General features: G+C 42.5%; 1 protein-coding gene across 1 annotated transcript in view; it reads left to right on the forward strand.

The window, feature by feature from the left end:
- MORC3 (MORC family CW-type zinc finger 3) overlaps positions 1-16,211 on the forward strand; it is a 100,837-nt gene extending 84,626 nt beyond the window's left edge. The window contains exons 11-17 of the mRNA XM_068270462.1: positions 640-762; positions 3,196-3,277; positions 5,099-5,124; positions 5,231-5,377; positions 7,434-8,160; positions 12,174-12,298; positions 14,271-16,211. Coding sequence (XP_068126563.1) covers positions 640-762; positions 3,196-3,277; positions 5,099-5,124; positions 5,231-5,377; positions 7,434-8,160; positions 12,174-12,298; positions 14,271-14,430 — 1,390 coding nt within the window. The 3' untranslated portion in view covers positions 14,431-16,211. The remainder of the gene's footprint in view (positions 1-639; positions 763-3,195; positions 3,278-5,098; positions 5,125-5,230; positions 5,378-7,433; positions 8,161-12,173; positions 12,299-14,270) is intronic.
- The last annotated feature ends 3,252 nt before the right edge of the window (positions 16,212-19,463 follow it).

Consider the following 19,463-nt stretch of genomic DNA (forward strand, 5'->3'; position numbering starts at 1 on the left):
AGAAAAGTCATGGCTCATTTTACTCTGGAAAAAAACATACTTCTTATTTATATGTGTTTGCACATTTTAAATGCTACAATTTTTCGCCATAGTGCCCCTTTAATTATAGTGACAGCTAGAAGTTGCAGGCAATATATAGTTCGCCTTGGCAAGTTTAAATTGGCTAGGATTGGGCAACAGGAAGAACTTAAAATGGATATGGGATGTTTGGAGTCAGGAAGGAGATGTTCAGTTTGCTTATCAGTCTGTAGCATAACCAAGGAGAAACTGCCAGTGCAACATTGGTGAGCTGCGCACACCATAGCTTTTTGTCACTTGGCCTGTGCTCTAGTTACTGTTTTGGTTCTGCATATTTACTACGTATTCAAATGTGTTACTTTATGTCATCCTCTGTTGAAGCTAATGTGTCATTTTCAAATTGTATTTACTTTCTGATTTGCCCTCATATGAGTGCAGTTTCTATAAATACGACAATTTATGGTTACGCTAGCTGGTGGTTTAACAACCAACACAATTTTGCATCCTGTACAGTTAGTCCTCTTACTTTACTGCCACACTAGTTCTGGATGTCTGAGTAGCAGCATTTTTGCAGAGGGTGTACTCTATGGGGCATTAACATGTGCTGTTTTATCTTCGTAGGAAAAAGCCTGACCAGAATTGGGTCCAGTGTGATTCTTGTCTGAAGTGGAGGAAGCTTCCTGACGCTATAAAGAAGCTTCCTACCAAGTGGTTCTGCAACATGAACACCGATCCCGCCTTCCGGTAACTATGACTACCTGTCTTAAACAATTCTTCTGAAGATCTCGCTTTTTTAAAGTCATTGGGGAAAAAAAGCCAGATACTTACCTAAGGAGAGGGAAGACTTTGGGTCCCAATGTGCCTTCCCTCTCCTCGCCCGGTGCCCATTCCAGCGCAGGATCCCCCGTAGTATTATTTGACTAAATTAGTCAAATACTGCTCTCTCTCCGCCGCCAAAGGGAGGCTTCGGAAGTCTTCAGGGAGCCCGAGTGCTCCCGAAGACGGGCTGCTCCATACTGTGCATGCACAAAAGAGGGCGCTCGCACGTGCGCAGCGAGGGCACCGGATGAGGAGAGGGAAGGCTCATTAGTACCCAGAGCCTTCCCTCTTCTTAGGGTAAGTAATTGGTTTATTTTTAATATCTAACTCCCATTAGCTTTAAAGGGTACCAGAGATGTACCCTAGCTGAAAAAAGAAAAAGTTATACTTACCTGGGACTTCCTCCAGCCCCATACGCGGTGATCGATCCCACGCTGCCATCCACCGCTGCCCGCATCTACGAGAACCGGCTACTGTCGCTGACGTCATCGGCGCCAGTTACGCAGGAAAAGTGCACCCTCTACGTATCTCTCCATACACTGCTGCAGAGATACGCAAAGAGCGCACTTCTGCTACGCTTAGACTGGCTCCGACTGACGGAACATCGGGGAGCGGGTTCTCATAGCTGCGGGCAGAGGAGGACGGTGGCGTGGGATCGATCAGGGCGTATGGGGCTGGTAGAAGCCCCAGGTATGTATAAAATCTTTATTTTTTCAGCTTTGGTTCCCTTTAAAAGACCACTGCTGCAAAAAATGGTAAAATTTAGAATACGTAAAAACACATAAAACTTACATCTCTCCCAGAGTAAAACGTGCTATAAATAACAGAACTGACAGGTTTTGGGCTAGCCCATCTCCTCTTGGGGAGTCTCTGGGTTTTCTTTTTCAAAAGCACTCGGTGAACAACAGTCGCTCAGTCTAACTGCCAAAACAGTGTACAAACGGTGGGGGCTGCATCTTTGTATAGATCTTTTCCAAGGAGTGCTTTTGTAAAGAATTCAATACTGAGAATCCCCAATTCAAAAAAGTGTCTGTGTGATGAATTTTAGTGATAATGGTTGGGAAATTTTCACTCCTGCTTTGTGCCCCTCTCTTTTCCTTGGGTAGAGGAGCATTGCCATCTGAGAAGGAAAGGTGTGACCAAGCTACCATTTACCCGCCCTGCCTATCAGGACTCAGGAGGGGGTGTGACCATGACGCCTCTACCAGTATTCCATTAAAACAAATGGAGGGGGCTGGCACAGGAAAAGAATGGGGCTTGCAGCCAGCAGTAGGGTCCCAGAGACACTGAAAAAAGCAGCCTGTCAGAATGTCAGTATAGGCATGAGATAATGCTGCTTATGTCTAAAATTTAAATGTTTAATGTGGCATAAAAAAGGAAGATTGAGAGAAAGTTTAGGCATACTTCAAATAAATGTCACTTTGTGCATTTTGAACTAATAGACATGCTGATCACAGTATGTTTCCGCTGATTTTTGTAAAGAATAAATTAAATACTGACAATCCTCCATGAAGAGAGGGACTATTCAAAAACCTGCCTGTTCCGTCAGATTTCTACTAAATACTGTGACAGCAACATAGGAGAGTCAGTTGTAGCTCATTTTACTCTTTGTGATTTGTGAAACACATTTGTGATTTGTGCGTATTTACATGTATTTTACATTTAACAATTTTTCACAAGTTATTTTATTAGGAGTAATTATTGTAAACTTTTACCTCAAGTCCCTCTCCAGCTCACTTTTTTCTTTTTTTTTATTACACTTTACTTTTCCCACCTTCCTCCCTTCCCCCAGTTTGGCTTAAAAATGATGCATGTAGCTTTACATAAAAAATACTTCAAACAAATGTAACTTTATGTGCATCTTGAACGAATAGACCTGCTGATCACAGTATGTTTCCAGGGTCACATCTTTCCCGTGGCTGAATTTTGGCTGCCTGTTTTTGCTGTGTTTTTTCATCTACAAGGGAGCTGCCATCCTTTGCACTGTGTACAGAACAGGGAGAGTTCACATCAAAGGTTGCCAGCTTTCCTCTAAAGTCACTTCATCTTGTCAACAGAAGACAACGGCTTTTTCTTTTTGAACAAGGCTCTAGTTCAGGGCTGGGCAAAGATTGTGCCGCATTCTGCCGGCCGCAGAAATGATTCCCCTGCTCTCTCTAACATAACTAATGTAACTTAATGACAGTATGTTTGTTTAGGCTGAAGTTCTTCTTTAAAATTTGCCTGATCTCCTATCCCATGTCTCTTCTCCATGGCAACAGGGCGTCACATGACATGACGTTGGGACGTGCCAGTGTATTTTCATTTTTGTCTTAGTCACATTTCTTAATTGAATTGCTTTTTGTTTTTGTTGGGCAGAGAGTGCAGCGTACCGGAAGAGCCGGAGGATGATGATGAAATTACGCATTCTACCTACGAAAAGACCTATAAAAGAAGGCAAGTGAGGACTCCTATTGGCTGCTCCTGCTTCAGCTATTGTATAGCTTTATTGGATCCATGAAGATGAATCTGTGGTTATAGTCTCCTAAAGGAGTGTGCAGTGAAAGCTTTGTTGCTGCTTTCAAAAAATATTTTCTTCTGTGATGCTGCAGTCAGTCGACCATTGCAGTAGTCGCTGTACCACACTGCTCCAGCATGCAGGGGAGTGGCACAGTGACTACAGCAAATCACAGGTCAGCACATCTTATAAGAAGTTATTCATGTACATACGCACACACGTCATCGCTTGTCGCATACATGTCATTAAGGCGCATGAAAATTTTAGCACAGGGTAAAGCCTAAAACTGCTCACCCTGCTCCTTAAAAAGTCCCAGCGGAGTCAATTACTATTCCCTCTCCAGGCCATCATTGATGCTGGGGTAAGACCTAATTCGGCTTCCAGCTATTGCTAGCAGCTGAATTGTGCTGTTTTTATCGTTATTTGGGCTCTGTCTTTTGACGGTGCCCAAATTACTGACTGAGCACCGCTATAGCTGTAAATCACATGGAGGCACTGACTGCACTCTAATTTCCAGCGCCGTTGTTTGCCTCGATCACATATCTGCCAGGTACTGCTTGTCTTGGTGAGAGAGGTTTTAGAAATGCATCCAGATTTATGCCCCTCCCTGCAGCTGATGTGGGTGGAGCTCTGTTTTCATGCTCTGCAGGAGTTAATGGGGTCCTGCATCCCGGTAACTGGAATAAACACTCGGACCGAAAACCAATCCTCTTTAAAGGCTCTTTCTAGGGATTGTTAAAATACCTTAAAATATAACTTTTAATCAGAAGTGAGAAAAAGTTAGGGCTTTTCAACCTAGACATATATACAGTACATATCACCATCGTCTACACAGCAAATCTAGCTGCAAACAGCTTCCACAGTATATGATTATTTCTTCCTGTGATACAATGAGAGCAGCCATGTTCTGTTTGTAATCCTAACACACAGGCAAGCTGATCTGTATCTTCAGCCCTCAGCCTGTGTAAACTTCACTCCCCTCTCCTCCTCCCTTCTGCCTCTAAAATCTCTGGCTAGTAGCACCTCCTCCTCCTCCTGCCCAGACTAAGCTCCCATAAGCCCTTGCTACATGAGTGAGAGTTCCAAGGCACTGGAGCTGCGGGCGACTCTTGTTTAGTTTATAGAGAATTAGAATATTAAAACAAAAAAGTATTTGGCTTGAGGAATGCCCTATAAACTATATGAAAGGAACACAATTATGCAATCAGTAAAAGTTTATCTCTGATCATACCCACGTGGAGAAAAAAATGCACAAATGAACGACGCATCGTGCAGACATCTTACATGAAAATTGTAGCAAACTGCTTCCAGCGAATGATTTGCAACGACTCTCGATCGATTTGAGAGATCGTCATGACAGATCACATTGGCAGATAATCGTTCATAGTCAGCAGTGTGTACAGAGCTATGAATGATTATCGATTACAATGTGTCTGTGCAGTTTGCATCACCTCACCATTTCACACGACTCATCTTTCAGTAGGTACTTGACTTTACAGGTTGTGGAAAGCAAAATGTGACTGATCTGTAGTCTGCACTGTGATTCCCACTGACAAGCAAGCGATATGTACTGTACTTTGGAGGGGGGTGGGAGCAGGAAGGGCTCTGAAAGTGTAACTATAAGGTTTTAGATTTGGTCTGTCCTAACATTTTGTCGTGATCCTTGATGTTTTGTTTACTGTATCGCCAAAAGGATTTTGTTGTTGTTTTAGTTTCTGGAAAACTAACAATTTACATTTTGTGCTTTTCTGTTCTTGCAGGAAGTCTGAACTGCTTCAGCAGGTATTTATGTGTTGTTTTTATTATTATTTTACTTGATCTGCAGTATGTAACATTGTACAGCTGTTGTAAAGGAATCGGTTTCCCTGATGCTGGTTTTGTACTTTTGCAGGTCAGTAATAAGTCCACCATTCTGTTCACTCCTCCCAGTACAATGCAGGCAGCTCTCAATCACGTGCAGACGCATTTCAGGCCACTGCCGGTAAATGGACTGCCAGCCAGGACGCCTGAGAACGCCAGCCAGCCTGGATCACAGCCGGACAAGTAAGCTACTCTTGGCACTGCCTTGGGGGAGCGAATACACTGCAGGACCACTTGTTTTCATTTCCTTGCTTTACATCAGGGGTCTCAAACTCAATTTACCTGGGGGCCGCAGGAGGCAAAGTCAGGATAAGGCTGGGCCGCATAAGGAATTTCACAATCGCGGCGCATGGCTGCCTCTGCCCGCCCCTCTCACTCTTCCTTCACAGAGAGGGGCGGGGAGGGGCGGCGATTGACGTCAGGAGGGGCATAGCTGAAGCTGAAAGCTCTGCCCCTTCCAGGAAATGCCGGCGGATTTCTCCCCGGGCGATTTGGGGGCTCTGCAGCCCTTGTTTTGCGGCGGGGATGCGGCGGATTACTTGGGAGCACTGAAGCGAACTATAAGGAAGCTTTTGCCGGCGAGGGCCACAAAATATTGTATCGAGGGTCGCAAATGGCCCGCGGGCCGCGAGTTTGAGACCCCTGCTTTACATACTTGCCTAAGAAGAGGGAATGTGCAATCATAAAGATGTCCTCTGCGCTGCAGACTCAAAATAAACAATTCTGGAAGCTGGTTCCACTGCCTCAACCTGGTTGCCATCTCCAGGCCTGATGCTCAACAAACAAAAATGAAGAGTTGGTACACCATTAGTTCGTTGTAATTAGAGACACTGAAGCGAGGAAAAAAAATTGATATAATGGTTTGTATGTGTAGTAAGCTAAAAATTAGGAGCAGAGGCACAAGTCTGATATTGTTTCCAGTACAGGAAGAGTTAAGAAACTCTAGTTGTTATCTATGCAAAAGAGCCATTGAATGCCACAACTTTCAAAGTCACAGAGAGCTCTGTCTTCTGAAGCTTGTTATCTCAACTCTCAGTCATTGTATCTTTTTTTTCTCAGCAGAGGACAGGTCAATAGTTCACTGGCCTGCTATGTAAAATCATTTAGCATGCTGAGTAGTGTGTACAGTAAATTGCAACTATTAGAGAATGATGCAATGTTATAAAAACAACCATATAACGGAAAATAAAAATATTTTCTTTGCTATGAATGTTGTAGTAATTTTCCGTACTACACAACCAATTCATTGTCATAATTTTTTTTTCCGCTTCAGTGTCTCTTTAATTCGGACCTGAACTCAGCTTCCTCTCTGCTCTAAAAGATAGGCAACAGCATAATAACCTTTACAGAAAAACATTTCCTTGTTACAGCTTATAGAGCTCCTTCAGAGATGCTGCTTTGTAGTTACCTCCTGGTCTGCTGGGAGCTCCCAACTTGGCAGACCAGACAGCTGGGAGCAGCTCATTACTTGCTGAGAAGGGAGACGTAGACTGGCTTTTTTCTATAGACACACACAGGGTGGATTTCTCTGTGTTCTCCTTCTCTCCTGTGCAGGAATTCAGGTCCACTTTAAGACGTGTATTGAGACAGATTACATTGATTATGGACTATGTTATGGTACACCTGAGGAAAGATGAATAGTCCGAAATGTAGTGTAACCTGTCTCAAAACAAGTCTTGATTGCAACAAGCCAGCAGTGTGCCATCTCTTCATTTTTGTTTTCTAAGAAGAGGGAAGCCTCGATCCTAATGAGGCTTCCCTCACTGTCCTCTGGTCTGCTGTCACCAAGCGTGGACCCTCCAGACACTACCAAGAAGGGCTTGTCAGTAATCTGATCAGGGCCCGCGGTCCTCTTCAAGCATGAGCGTGGCCATACTGCTCCTGCTGGAGTATGGCCACGCCTTCATAGTAAGCCAGAGTACTACTGCACAGGCGCAGCTGTTGTATTCGTTCTAGAAGTGGAGTGCGGACCCAATCAGCTGGAGGGTTATAAGTGGCCTCATAGGACCAGATGCTTCCCTCTCCTTAGGTAAGTATGTTTCCCCTAGAGAAGGGAAGGCCAACTTTGTTCACGTCTCCCCCCATTAATGAATGCAGGCTTTGAGTGGTGATTGGGCCTCTTTCAATTGGAATGGGACGGTACAGGCTAGTAAGCAAGATGCTTACTAGGTATTTTTAGTTCAGTTAAGGTTCTTCTTCTTTTCTTTTTTTCATTTTCATTCACCTCTTGTCACTACAGACGAAAACACCCGAATGCTCCAGATCAGTCTCCTGCCTCTAAGAAGCCTCATTTGCTTGTTACGGAGACAATTGAGCTTCCTGATGAAGATGATGTCGCTGCTGATATGGATGTTATTATCATTGAAGATGACAGTTCACCCAGACCACCAAACAATAACAGCACGTCTGCAGCCACCACCCAGACCGAGCGATCAGGCATCCACGTCAAACAGGAAGTGGAGTCCAATGGTTACAGCAACTTCCAGTCCAACCAGCAAGTGCCAAACAATGATTACAGCTACTGCAATGGTACCACATCTCAAGTGGAGCACTTTAACCAAGTTAGCCACCACAGCCCCATGTCCAGCGGATTCGCTGATGGCGATTATTACCGCAAGCACTGCGAAGAGCTCAGCCTGCAGGTCAAGCAGTTAGAGCAACAGTTGGCTTTACAGTTCAGCCACCAGGTCAAGAGAGAAACTTCCCAGGCCTGCATCCAAACCGATTCTACCCCGTTACAAGATCAGTCCACCAAGCAGTTGGTGTCTCGGTATGAAAATGCCCTGAAGGAGATCCACAGGCTAAAAATTCAGTGCACCACTCTGCAGAAGCTGAAGTCTGAGCCCAGCACTGTCCAAGTCGTTGAGGAAGACACCAGCGAAGTGGACGAAATGGCCATCCAGCTTGATGGAGTCTTCCGCCAGCTTGACGCCTGTTGCACAGAGCGAGATCAGTATAAGTCGGAGGTATGCTTTTCCCAAAATGTTCTTGTGATCTGTTGTTCATGTAAGCAGTATGACCTCACCATCGTTTTGTTAGCTTGGTGTGAAAAAGTATTGTCGTCTTCTGTAATTTCCTTATTATACTATATTTTTTTTTCTTTTTATTAAAACTGAAATCTATGAATTATGGAATTTAGTTAGTATGAAATTATCAGCACAGAAGATAAGGGGAACAGAGACCCCATATGTGGAACCTTATAGCAGGGTATGATATTCTTAGGGCTGGGACCCACTAGAGTGTTTTTGGCTGTGTTTTTACATCGTCGACAATTGGGGTGGGTTCCAAAAAAATGCTTTGCTAATGAATGTCAATGGCAGCCAACCCACTAGAGCAATTGCAATTAGGGTTAATAGCAATTTCAGGACGTGCAGTATTTGGGGCAAAGCTTAGGAACAACCAAAAAAAAAAAAAAAGTAGAGGCCAAATGTTTTTTTTTTTTTTCAAATAAAGTTTAAAATACCAGGTGCCCCAATGTCCACCTTCTGTTGTAGCCCCGCCCCCGAGTGAATAAGTCACGGGCGCTGCTCTGATTGGAGATAGGGAAGCACCTATAACCTCTTCTGCTAGGGGTTGGGGCTTCGGGCAGAAGCTGGACATCGAGACAACCGGTGAGTATATAAACCTTTATTTCCACAGGCAAATTGCAAATCAGATGCACTGTACCATTTACTGTACAGTACTTCCAAACGCTAGGAACTGCTGCTCACAGCGCTTGCACAATTTCAATGTGTTGCAGCAATTCCTAGAGGGTCCCTGCTCTTACCCTCATTTTAGTTTCTTCCTATCCCTTTTCTGACAGTCATGATGTCTGGAGGCACCAGTAAAGACGAGCCCTGAACCCCATTGACTGATCAGGAGGAGGAAGGGGCTGCTAGCTCACACCTTTACTCCACTGTATTGTGGGCTGCTCTGAGCAGTGCTCTGGCAGTGGCTCCATCCTTTCACTAATAGATGCCAAAGGCATAGAAAGCCTTTTATTTCCTATGAACAGATAGCAGTCCCCTTTATTAGATCAGCAGACAACAGTGTAACAAGTTTAAGTTAGCTTTAGCACTTTGGTTTCCTGAAATGGGCCATATTTGCCATGTCAGCCGACTTATCAACTGCAAAAAAGATAATTTGTTTTTAGAAGGAAAAAATGTCTTTCCTGGCAAGAATGCTGATCTGATGGGATGAATGCTTTACAGCCAAACAGGGAAAGCATTTCTTGTCCATGGCAACACTATTCAAAGAGAAAGGCTGGCACTCGATGCTGGCGTAACGTGTAATAACCTGTTGCTGGGATCGTAGTGTGCTACCAGCAAACCAGTGGCTTTAGGTAGCAGTAGAACAGACAGCTCTGGGCACCAAAACATCAACTTCCAGACTTTATTCAAACAGGTTACGCACCAAGTGACAAGCAAGCACCAAGAGGTTGGTAAACAACTGTTTCGCGGAAACTTCGCTTCCTCAGAGACCAAAGGAAGAGGAGTTTTGGTCTCTTAGGAAGTGGAGTTTCCCCAAAACAGCTGTTAGACCAATCTCTTGGTGTTTATTTGTCACTCGGTGTGTAATCTGTTTGAATAAAGTCTGGAAGTTGACGTTTTGGTGCCCAGCGCTGTCCTGCTTCTTGTCCATGGCAAACCACAGAGTGCCCAATGGAGGAAAACCATTCAGTGCCGTATCACCCATCTGCTTACTGATGATTGTCCGCCTAAACGGGGTTTTGTTCATGATCTCAGCAAAGATTACATACACAGTGTTTGTGGATCTTAAGTCCAGACAAGAAAGAGAAGCATCTTTGTCCACTGGCCACATTGATTACTGAAGGGCTGGGGGGCTGCACTTGAAGTGGACCTGAACTCTTGCACAGGACTGAAGGAAACATAGAGAAATGTACCCTGTATGTGTTTAGAGAGTTAAAGAGAATCTGTATTGTTAAAATCGCACAAAAGTAAACATACCAGTGCGTTAGGGGACATCTCCTATTACCCTCTGTCACAATTTCGCCGCTCCCCGCCGCAATAAGTGGTTAAAAACAGTTTTAAAAAGTTTGTTTATAAACAAACAAAATGGCCACCAAAACAGGAAGTAGGTTGATGTACAGTATGTCCACACATAGAAAATACATCCATACACAAGCAGGCTGTATACAGCCTTCCTTTTGAATCTCAAGAGATCATTTGTGTGTTTCTTTCCCCCTGCATCTCTCATGCACTGAAGTTTCAGGCTGCTTGTTTCTTCCTGCAAACAGCTTTTGCCCTTGTCTGAATTTCCTCAGTATGTGAAAGCCCAGCCAGCTCAGAGGGCGATTTATCCAGCTTGTAAAAGATAAGAGAGAAGCTGCCCTAATCCTAACTAATACACAGGCAGTGTGCATAGAGGGGCCTGGAAGGGGGAGTTCATAGCAGAACCACAACACTGAAGAACTTGGCAGCGTTCCAGACACAGGTCGACAAGTCTGACAGGGGAAAGATACATTGATTTATTACAGAGACTGTGATAGCAGAAAGTGCTGCAGTAAGCCAAAACACATTAGAATAGCTTTTGGAACTTGTAGGATGATAAAAAAACAGGATGCAATTTTTGTTACGGAGTCTCTTTAAGCCTGTCTAATTATCTCTCATCTGTGACTAATCACAACTGTAATCTGATCACTCAGCTGTGTTAGCTGACAGCCACAGCAGAGCAGCTGATTTATTAACCCAGGATGTTATGTCTTCTTCCATGAAAGCAGGAAGTAGACAAACTGCAGATGTATTGCAGCATTTGTATCCGCTGTAACAAAGAAATGTTTTTTCTATAAAGGTCATTATGCTGTTGCTTATCTTTTAGAGCAGAGAAGAAGTTCTGAGTTCTTCTTTAAAGAACAGTAGTAGTGAGAACATGGAGGCTGCCATATTTAGTTCTTTTTAAATAATACCAGTTGCCTGGCTGTCCCGCTGATTTATTTGGCTTTAGCAGCGTGAATCACACCGGAAACAAGCATGCAGCTAATCTTGTCAGAGCGGACAATAATGTCAGAAACACCTGATCTGCTGCATGGTTGTTCAAAGTCTATGGCTAAAAGTTTTAGAGGCAGAGGATCAGCTGGAAAGCCAGGCAACTGGTATTGTTTAAAAAGAAATTTAATATGGCAGCGTCCACATAGCTCTCACAACAGTTGCCCTTTAAAGAGGAACTTTAACCAAAGATTGAACTTTATCCCAATCATTAGCTGATCATCAGGGACATCTGTATGGCTGATATTGTGGAGAAACCCCTTCTACATTGTGATGTTATTACCATGGTCCTGACATTTGCCATCTGTGAATCTTATTGCATTCTGGGAAATAATGGTTTTTCCAGCTACCAAGCAAGCACTATCTAGTCTCAAACGTTCTGTACAGATCGACTGGCAGATCTAAAGATATCGCCACCTGTGATAAATTTCAGAATGTGAATTGGAGAGTAAAGATTTTACAATGGCCACACATTGACTAAATCTATAAATGAATATTATAAGTTCTACAGTTCCTCTTTAAGGACCAGGAAAGGTCAATGACTGCATGTGGAGACCTGGAGAGGTTATTGGCTGTACCTAGGGACCAGAACGGGGTAATGTTTGCAGTACTTTATGCACTGCAGCTGTTAACCTCGCCTGGTCCCCACTTGCAGCTAATGATGGTCAAGTAGATGCAAATAACTTCGAGTTGATGCAAATTTATGCAGCTTGAAAATGAACCAATCAAATCTTGCTGAGGTAAAATTTGATTGGTTCATTTTCAAGCTGCATAAACTTGTATGAAAATGTGCATAAATTTGCATCAGCTCAGTTATTTGCATCAGCTCAGTTATTTGCATCTACTTGACCATCACTACTTGCAGCCGTTAACTTTCCTGAGTGGATATATACTTGAGACATTAGGGTCTATTTATATCTGAGATATATACTGACCATTCGTGTGACTGGAAGAACATTTTCGACCTTAATCACCGCTGTTTTTCTATGTCACAGGTTGAGCAGTTAAAACAACATAAAATGCAGCTGAGCTCTGAAAACAGCCAACTTCGCACTAAGGTAGAACGATTAAGACAAGCGAAACAGAACCGGGCCTCGACCAGCACAGCTACAGATGAAAGGTGAGTTAGCTAAGCTGCCTTCCGTGTTTCACATTCATTTCTGATGCATTAGCATTATTCTTTAGGTTCCCTGTGTCTCCATAGGCAATTCTTAAAGTGAAACTTCAGGACCAAAAGTAAAAACACCACTGCCCTAGCTAGTATTGCTGCTGTTGACCGGTTGACTGATAAAAAGGTTGTCCCGTTTGCTAGATTCAGTATTGTTCACGTCAGCAGGTTCTGTTGCCCTTACTTCGCATCTACAGATCAAACCTCACTTCATGCTATGTAATTTCCTGGGATTATGGTGCACCCATGGCATATTCAGCAACAATATGAAAAAAAATTCTCTTTTGGGCTTGCCTCTACAAATCAAAAGTGATCTGTTCTAAGTCTTTTTCCTCCACCCTCGTCCCCAGCTTTGTAAGTGCCTGTCTGGCTAGTTAGCCCTGGTGGCACTGTGCTGCTTGGTGAGCTAACTGTCCTATATAACGCTCGGGCAACAGTTCCACTGTGGCAGTTACCCCATCAGGAGAGCGCCATGGGTTGTGGAGCTCCAGAACTTCTCTGTTGCTCAAGGAGAGCATCCAGACCATTAAAGGACTTATACCCAAAACCATTGCTTGTGATCCTTTGGGTGACTTTTTAGGGACTGTTACTGTCCATACAGCTCAGCAATATTCTGCACAGTTTTTTCTGTCTTACGAAGAGGGGAGGTACTTGGATGAGCAGGAGACTCCCGTAATGCAGGGACTAGAGCAGGATCACTGATGGGGTGTTTTGTGATGTTGAGGGGACACCTGTACTAGCCATAGATTTTTTTTTTCGAAACAGGCATAGATGAGTATAAATGTTACGATTTAGCCGATAAGGCATATCCTTTGAGAAAAATTATTTGTGTATACACAGTAGAATCTCTTTACAGTGAATTCTAAGGGACAGGGTGAAGTAGTCTACTAGATCAGAAGTTTACTATATCAGAAATGGTCATACTCAAGGACATACAGTATGCTATAGTACTGGATCTTAATTCATTCAATATTTGGGAGTTGTTTTGCTATTCTTCAGCAAGCAAGCAAACACAGACGGTGTCTAAGCTATTTCAAAATGCACAGTGCTTAATTTGCAGGGGTTTGCATGCAATAATCACACAACAGCTTGCACTGGAAGCTTAGATCTCACCAGTTAGTGCAGGTACAGTACTTAGTGTGCTCCTCTGCCCACATTTCTGTGCACCCCGGATGATACTGTAGCATTGCAGCCATGCACAAGCAAGTCACAGATGACAGGCTAGTCCCTCAGTAATCAGGCAGCAGCTTAAACAGGAAGCATAGGTCTCACCAGTTAATGCTAATACAGGACTGATGGTGTGCTCCCCGTCCACATTTCTGTGCAGCCTGGATGAAACTGTAACATTGCAGCCATGCACAAGCAGATCACAGATGACAGGCAATTCCCTCAGTAATCAGGCAGCAACTGAACCAGGAAGCTTAGGTCTCACCAGCTGGTGCTTTTGAGGTAATCCACACAGGCCCAGAGTAGTATACAGATAGCGAGCATGCTACAAGTGGCTGCCAGCTCGTCCACTGACCATGGCTCATGGGTCTCTAACTTATGAAGCATGTACCCGCCCACTTTCTACTGTAGCTAGATACAGAATACTGTAGGGGCCAAAAAACACGTTTACTGTAACAGTTATATTATGTCTGCGTTTACTATGCCAGCCGTTTCTCCCATATACTTATAATGGCATTTGGCCAAGACCTGGCCATTTAGTTTACGATACCAGAATATTTACCATATCAGAGTTTACTATGAGACTATACTGTACCTTAGCTGAAATTGGAGAAGTCCTCAACCTTGTTTCTTTGAACAATATATAATTTTGACTTTTTTTTTTTTAATACCACAATCGATGTTTTTTTTTCTATGTATATGTGTGTGTATTACAATACATTATATTCTGTGTAATGTACTGTTTTTGTCTTTCCAGCACAAGGCTCCAGAACCTCAGAATTAACGTAGCCCACTTACTCACCACGCTCATGCCAGAACTGAACTTACAACAGATGGATTATGAAGTCGATGTGATCGATGACATTTTACAGCAAGTGTTAGAACAGGCCGAGAAGCAAGTCAATGGGCATGAATAATTTACCTGCTTGCTCGACGCATTTGTGATTGACCTGAAGTACAATAACTTTATTTACAATGATTATCGGAAGCGAAACGCCGGCCCTTCTGTAACAGGAAGCCTTTTAAGCCTTCCCCGATCTGCGCTGGATGGCCGAGAAACACAATTTCAAGCAAACTGTTTTTGTTCCCTTTTTCCTTTTTGTTTGTTTTACTTTTATTTTTTTTATATATACAAGAGAAGATTTACGCATTCAGCTGTTAACCTCAGTTTTTTATACAGATTTTCAGATGTTTTTCCTGTATTTTTTCATGCTTAAATTGCCAAATGAAGCAGCAGTGAATGGTAAACTATTATTTGGGAAGTAATGAAGGGAAAGGAGGATTTTTTTTTTTTTTTTTACCACTCGTAACACAGCTGCCATGTTTTTAATATTGAACAGCATAGATTGTTCCGTTTGTTGGTGTATCAAGTTAGTGAACTGTCCTTCTGCAATAGACCTGTTATGCAAACGCAATCCTCTCAATACTACAACCAAAGCAGAAGGTGAATCTTGGGGTTATCTTACTGTCATGCGAACCTCTGAGAAGAGTCCACTGTAACATTCTGTCCTTACACTTTCTTTCAGATGAAATTCCGCCAGTGTTAGCTGCCATCTCCAGCCAATCAGAGCTCAGCAATGCATGCTGGGTTTATTTTTTAGTGGTTAGTAAGTTCCTCTAAAGCACAGTGAGAATGCCATGTCTTAGGCCTCGTTCACACTAGGGATGTTGCTGTATGCTTTTCACAGCACATTTGGCTGTGCAGCCCGCTGCTTTAAAATGTACGGCTTGTCCCTCTTAACAGACACAGGATGTTTTAAAACGTCCTCCCCCTTCGTCGCTACCACCCCCGAGCGATCGTTGCGCTAAACCACCAGGTCTTGCAGGGCTGAGATTGGTGAAAGGGAAAAAGCCATCCCTGAATCAATCAAAGTGCCTGTAAGCAAAGATCATGGCTTCAGCGAGAAGCCAATAAGCTTTGTAGTAACACTGTCTCTGTCTAATAGAGCTAGTGATTATGAGGACACCCTTTGGAAAAAATTTTTTACGTACAATAGTAAAAAAAATACATTTAAACTCTACATTTTACACATTACATACTTTAAATTAAAATAAATTAATACCTCCTCCCCTCCTCTGCCCCCCCCCCCCCCCCCATAGTTACCAAAATAAAACACCTGTAAAAAAATGACAGCATAAAAAAACAAACAAAAAATCTATAAATAGTTACGTTTGGGACTCTGCTTTTTTACTATGTATGGCATGAGGGTATATTACAGTTTTATGTGCATATATGAGATTGTAATAAGTGACGGATGCAATACTGAAAAAATGCACCATTATTTCCAAATAAAATATTGTCGCCATACATTTTACTAGGGACATAATTTAAACATTGTAATAACTTGGAGAAGTGGGCAAATAAAATGTGTTTTTTTCCCCCACAGTAGCACATTTATTTTAAACCTCTAATGGCCGAAAACTAAGAAATTATTTTTTTTTCCATTCTTTTTTTCTTACTATTCCTGTTAAAATGCATTTAGAATAAAATAATTCTTAGCATAATGTAACACCCAAAGAAAGACTAATTGGTGGCGAAAAAACAAGATTTAGATCATTTTGCTGTGACAAGTAGTAAAAGTTATTAGCGAATGAAAGGGAGGAGCGCTGACAGGTAAAAATAGCTCTGGTCCATAAGGGTAAAAACTCCTTCGGGGTGAAGTGGTTAAAGATGCTTTTTTTTTTTTTTTTTTTTTTTTTTTGCCTCTAATTAAAAAAAAATAATTTTCAAATGAAATTTTTTTTGACAACTGCTACATCAAATAAGCACATCAGTTTGACAACTACGTAATCGAAATACGTTTAAGCACATGTTAATGCATGGGTCTGCTTAAAACAAAAGCGCAACGCACTGAAAAGCGTTATGAAACGCGCATCAAAGCATGTATTTTTATCATGCCCTTAAATACGTTTCTGAACGCACCCAATGTGAACGAGGCCTTAGTGTTAGGGCTGGATATACTATGAAGTTGTACTCGCATTTATTTGTGTTTATAATATGCTTGCTTATACATTTACTGCAGCGTTTATAGGGAGCACAGAAGCAATCGCGTCACTCAACATTTCCTTGTGGGGTTATACTACTAAAAGCCACTTGTAAACTAATAATCGGTAATCTGCCTGGTACACACCATACAATTTCCTGCAAGATTGACAGGTGAATTGAGAATTTACTACAGGTCCAGTCTGATTTCCGATAGTTTTTTTCTGATCAATCTTCCAATCACTTCTGTACAAAATTAATCAGAAAAACAATTGGACTCAGATCAGACATGTTGGAAATTATTGATTCGAGACTTTAATCTGACGGGAAATTGCATGGTGTGTACCAGGCATTACAGTAAAAGCACCATAATAAGAATCCGGTCCAGTTAACAAAATGTAGTGTTAACATTTCCCGAAACCACCCAGATAGCCGGCTTACAGGATTATGAAGGAGCGACTACATGCCTGGCACAAAGTGCCTTAGACTGGAAATCCCACAAAGAGGGCAGCCATCTTTTTGGTTGAAAGGAGGTGACAGGGAGCATGAGACACAGTTCTGTCTTGTGTGCTGATCACCTCTCCCAGTTGCTAGGCAACGTGACTAACATAGGAAATCCCATCATGCTTTGCACAGCATCTGGGAAAAATGCCTGGGCAGTTTTCTTTGGGGCGGAGCTTAGCTTTTGTGCAGCTAAAAATAAGGCTTATGTAAGAAAAACAAAGTTCTGATGCCATCTATTGGGGTACTAATAAAGTGTTTGTTTATGTCAGACAAGTAGTCTAGTCTGCTTTCGGAGGTAAGTCCACCACTGCCTCCCCAGCATATTTTAAAACTTTTAATTATTGTTTTTATTCTGTTGGCGCCTCTGTTCATCAAAGTCAAAGTTCTGATGCCGTGAAACTGTTAAAGAAACACCAAGCCTTTTCAGTGCTGCTGAGTAGATTTTTAGTCTGGAGGTTCACTTAACCTTAACCTAACTGGATGAATATACTTGTCCAGTGTATTTGTGGAGAGTGCACCACCAGTTTGCTACTAAATAAGGGAAAAATGTCGTATAATTTTAACCGTGACGAGTTGTAGAATACATTTTGGTGTCTAAAAGCTGTGAACCACGTCACATGAAAAATAGGTAGGGACAAACACAATCAAACATAAAGTCATTTCCAGAATTATGATCAAACTTGGAAAAGTTTTATCAACACTACAAGAGACATATGTAGTATAATTTTAACCGTGATATGTAGTAGAATCGAGTTTAAAGAGTTTTAGGGTTGAGGTCCATGTCTCCTGTATTTTTTAGTCACAAACTGAATCAAAAGAAATTAATTTTTGCATATTTTGTACCAAAATAAAAGACTTGTAAAATTAAAACGAAGTGACAGAATACTAAAGAAACATATATTGTTACCTTAGGAACCTGGCTTTTTAAATATGTATGCCATGTTACTATTTTTCAAAATAAGGCCATGTAATCATCGATAGTGTACAACGAGAAAGCAAAAAAAATGAAAAAAGACACCTTTACTTCCAAATACAATATTGTCATCATACATTGTGCTAGGAACATAATCTAAATGTTGCAATAACCAGGATGGATGAGCAAATAAAATTAGTGAGCTTAACTTATAGTCAGCACTGTTTAATGCAAAGCTACAATGGATGTAAATGGAGAAATAGTTTTGTTTTTTCAATTTTTTTCCCTTTAAGATGCATAGAAAATAAGGTGATTACTAAAGAAAATTAACACACTAAAAGCTGAATTTGTCCTGAAATATATATATGTTACGGCCAGAACCCGAAGTGTGGCCACTTCTAGTTCTGGCCGGCCACTTCGGGTTCTGGCCGGCCAATGCGCGAAGTGGCCGCAGCGCTGCGGCCAATGTTAGAAATGGAATGTTTCCTTTTATTATGAATGTAGTTTTCCGGCCGTCTCTGGCCAAAATGTAGCAAAACAGTTCGTTCATTAAATGAAATGAAGCTGGCGGCAATGTAGAAGGATGAAGCCGCCCGGCTTCTGCTCCGCCTCCTCTCCTCCGCCCCTGCCTCTCTCTCTTCTCCCCGATACTGGCAGCGGGGGACATGCGTGTCCCCCCAGAGTCGTTCCTTGCGGCAGGCAATCCTGTCGTTCGTCCCTGCAGAGCGGGTGCCGGCAGAAGCAATGTCTGCAGCCTCCCAGCTCTGCTTTCCTGCCGCCACGAACGACTCTCGGGGACACGCGTGTCCCCGCCGGCTGCCCGAAGAAGAGAGAGAGAGAGAGAAGAGGCAGGGGCGGAGGAGAGGAGGCGGAGCCGCCAGCTTCATTTCATTTAATGAACGAACTGTTTTGCTACATTTTGGCCAGAGACGGCCGGAAAACTACATTCATAATAAAAGGAAACATTCCATTTCTAACATTGGCCGCTGCGCTGCGGCCACTTCGCGCATTGGCCGGCCAGAACCCGAAGTGGCCGGCCAGAACTAGAAGTGGCCACACTTCGGGTTCTGGCCGTAACATATAGATGATTTAGCTGTGATAGGGAGTAATAAAGTTATTGGCGAATGAATGGGAGCAGCGCCTATATGTGAAAATTGCTCTCTGCCTGAAGTGGTTTACTGTAATAAAGTGTTTATCCCGAAAGGAGTCTGTATTCCATCTGGGAATACTCCATCCAGAGCTTCTATGGGAAGTCAGAGGTCTTGCCAAAGAATAGAACACAAAATGTATCCAAGTCTTCCAAACAGAGCTTTTCCCTCATGGAACACATACTTTCTTTCCTCTGGATGAGAAAACTTTATTGCTGTTATGAATATCCCTTTGGATTACTGAGGGTGTTCAAATCACTTCTGAACTTTGTGGACTAGGTGGAGCTGACTCTCAGATGACCATTACTATACTAATTATAACTACTTTGTGATATCCTCAGAATTCATCAAGCTTAGAGGATGTTTTTGTAAACCTATAGACCATTAACTGGACTGGATTGT

Source organism: Hyperolius riggenbachi, chromosome 2 (genome assembly GCF_040937935.1).
Source record: "Hyperolius riggenbachi isolate aHypRig1 chromosome 2, aHypRig1.pri, whole genome shotgun sequence".
NCBI classification, from domain to species: domain Eukaryota; kingdom Metazoa; phylum Chordata; class Amphibia; order Anura; family Hyperoliidae; genus Hyperolius; species Hyperolius riggenbachi.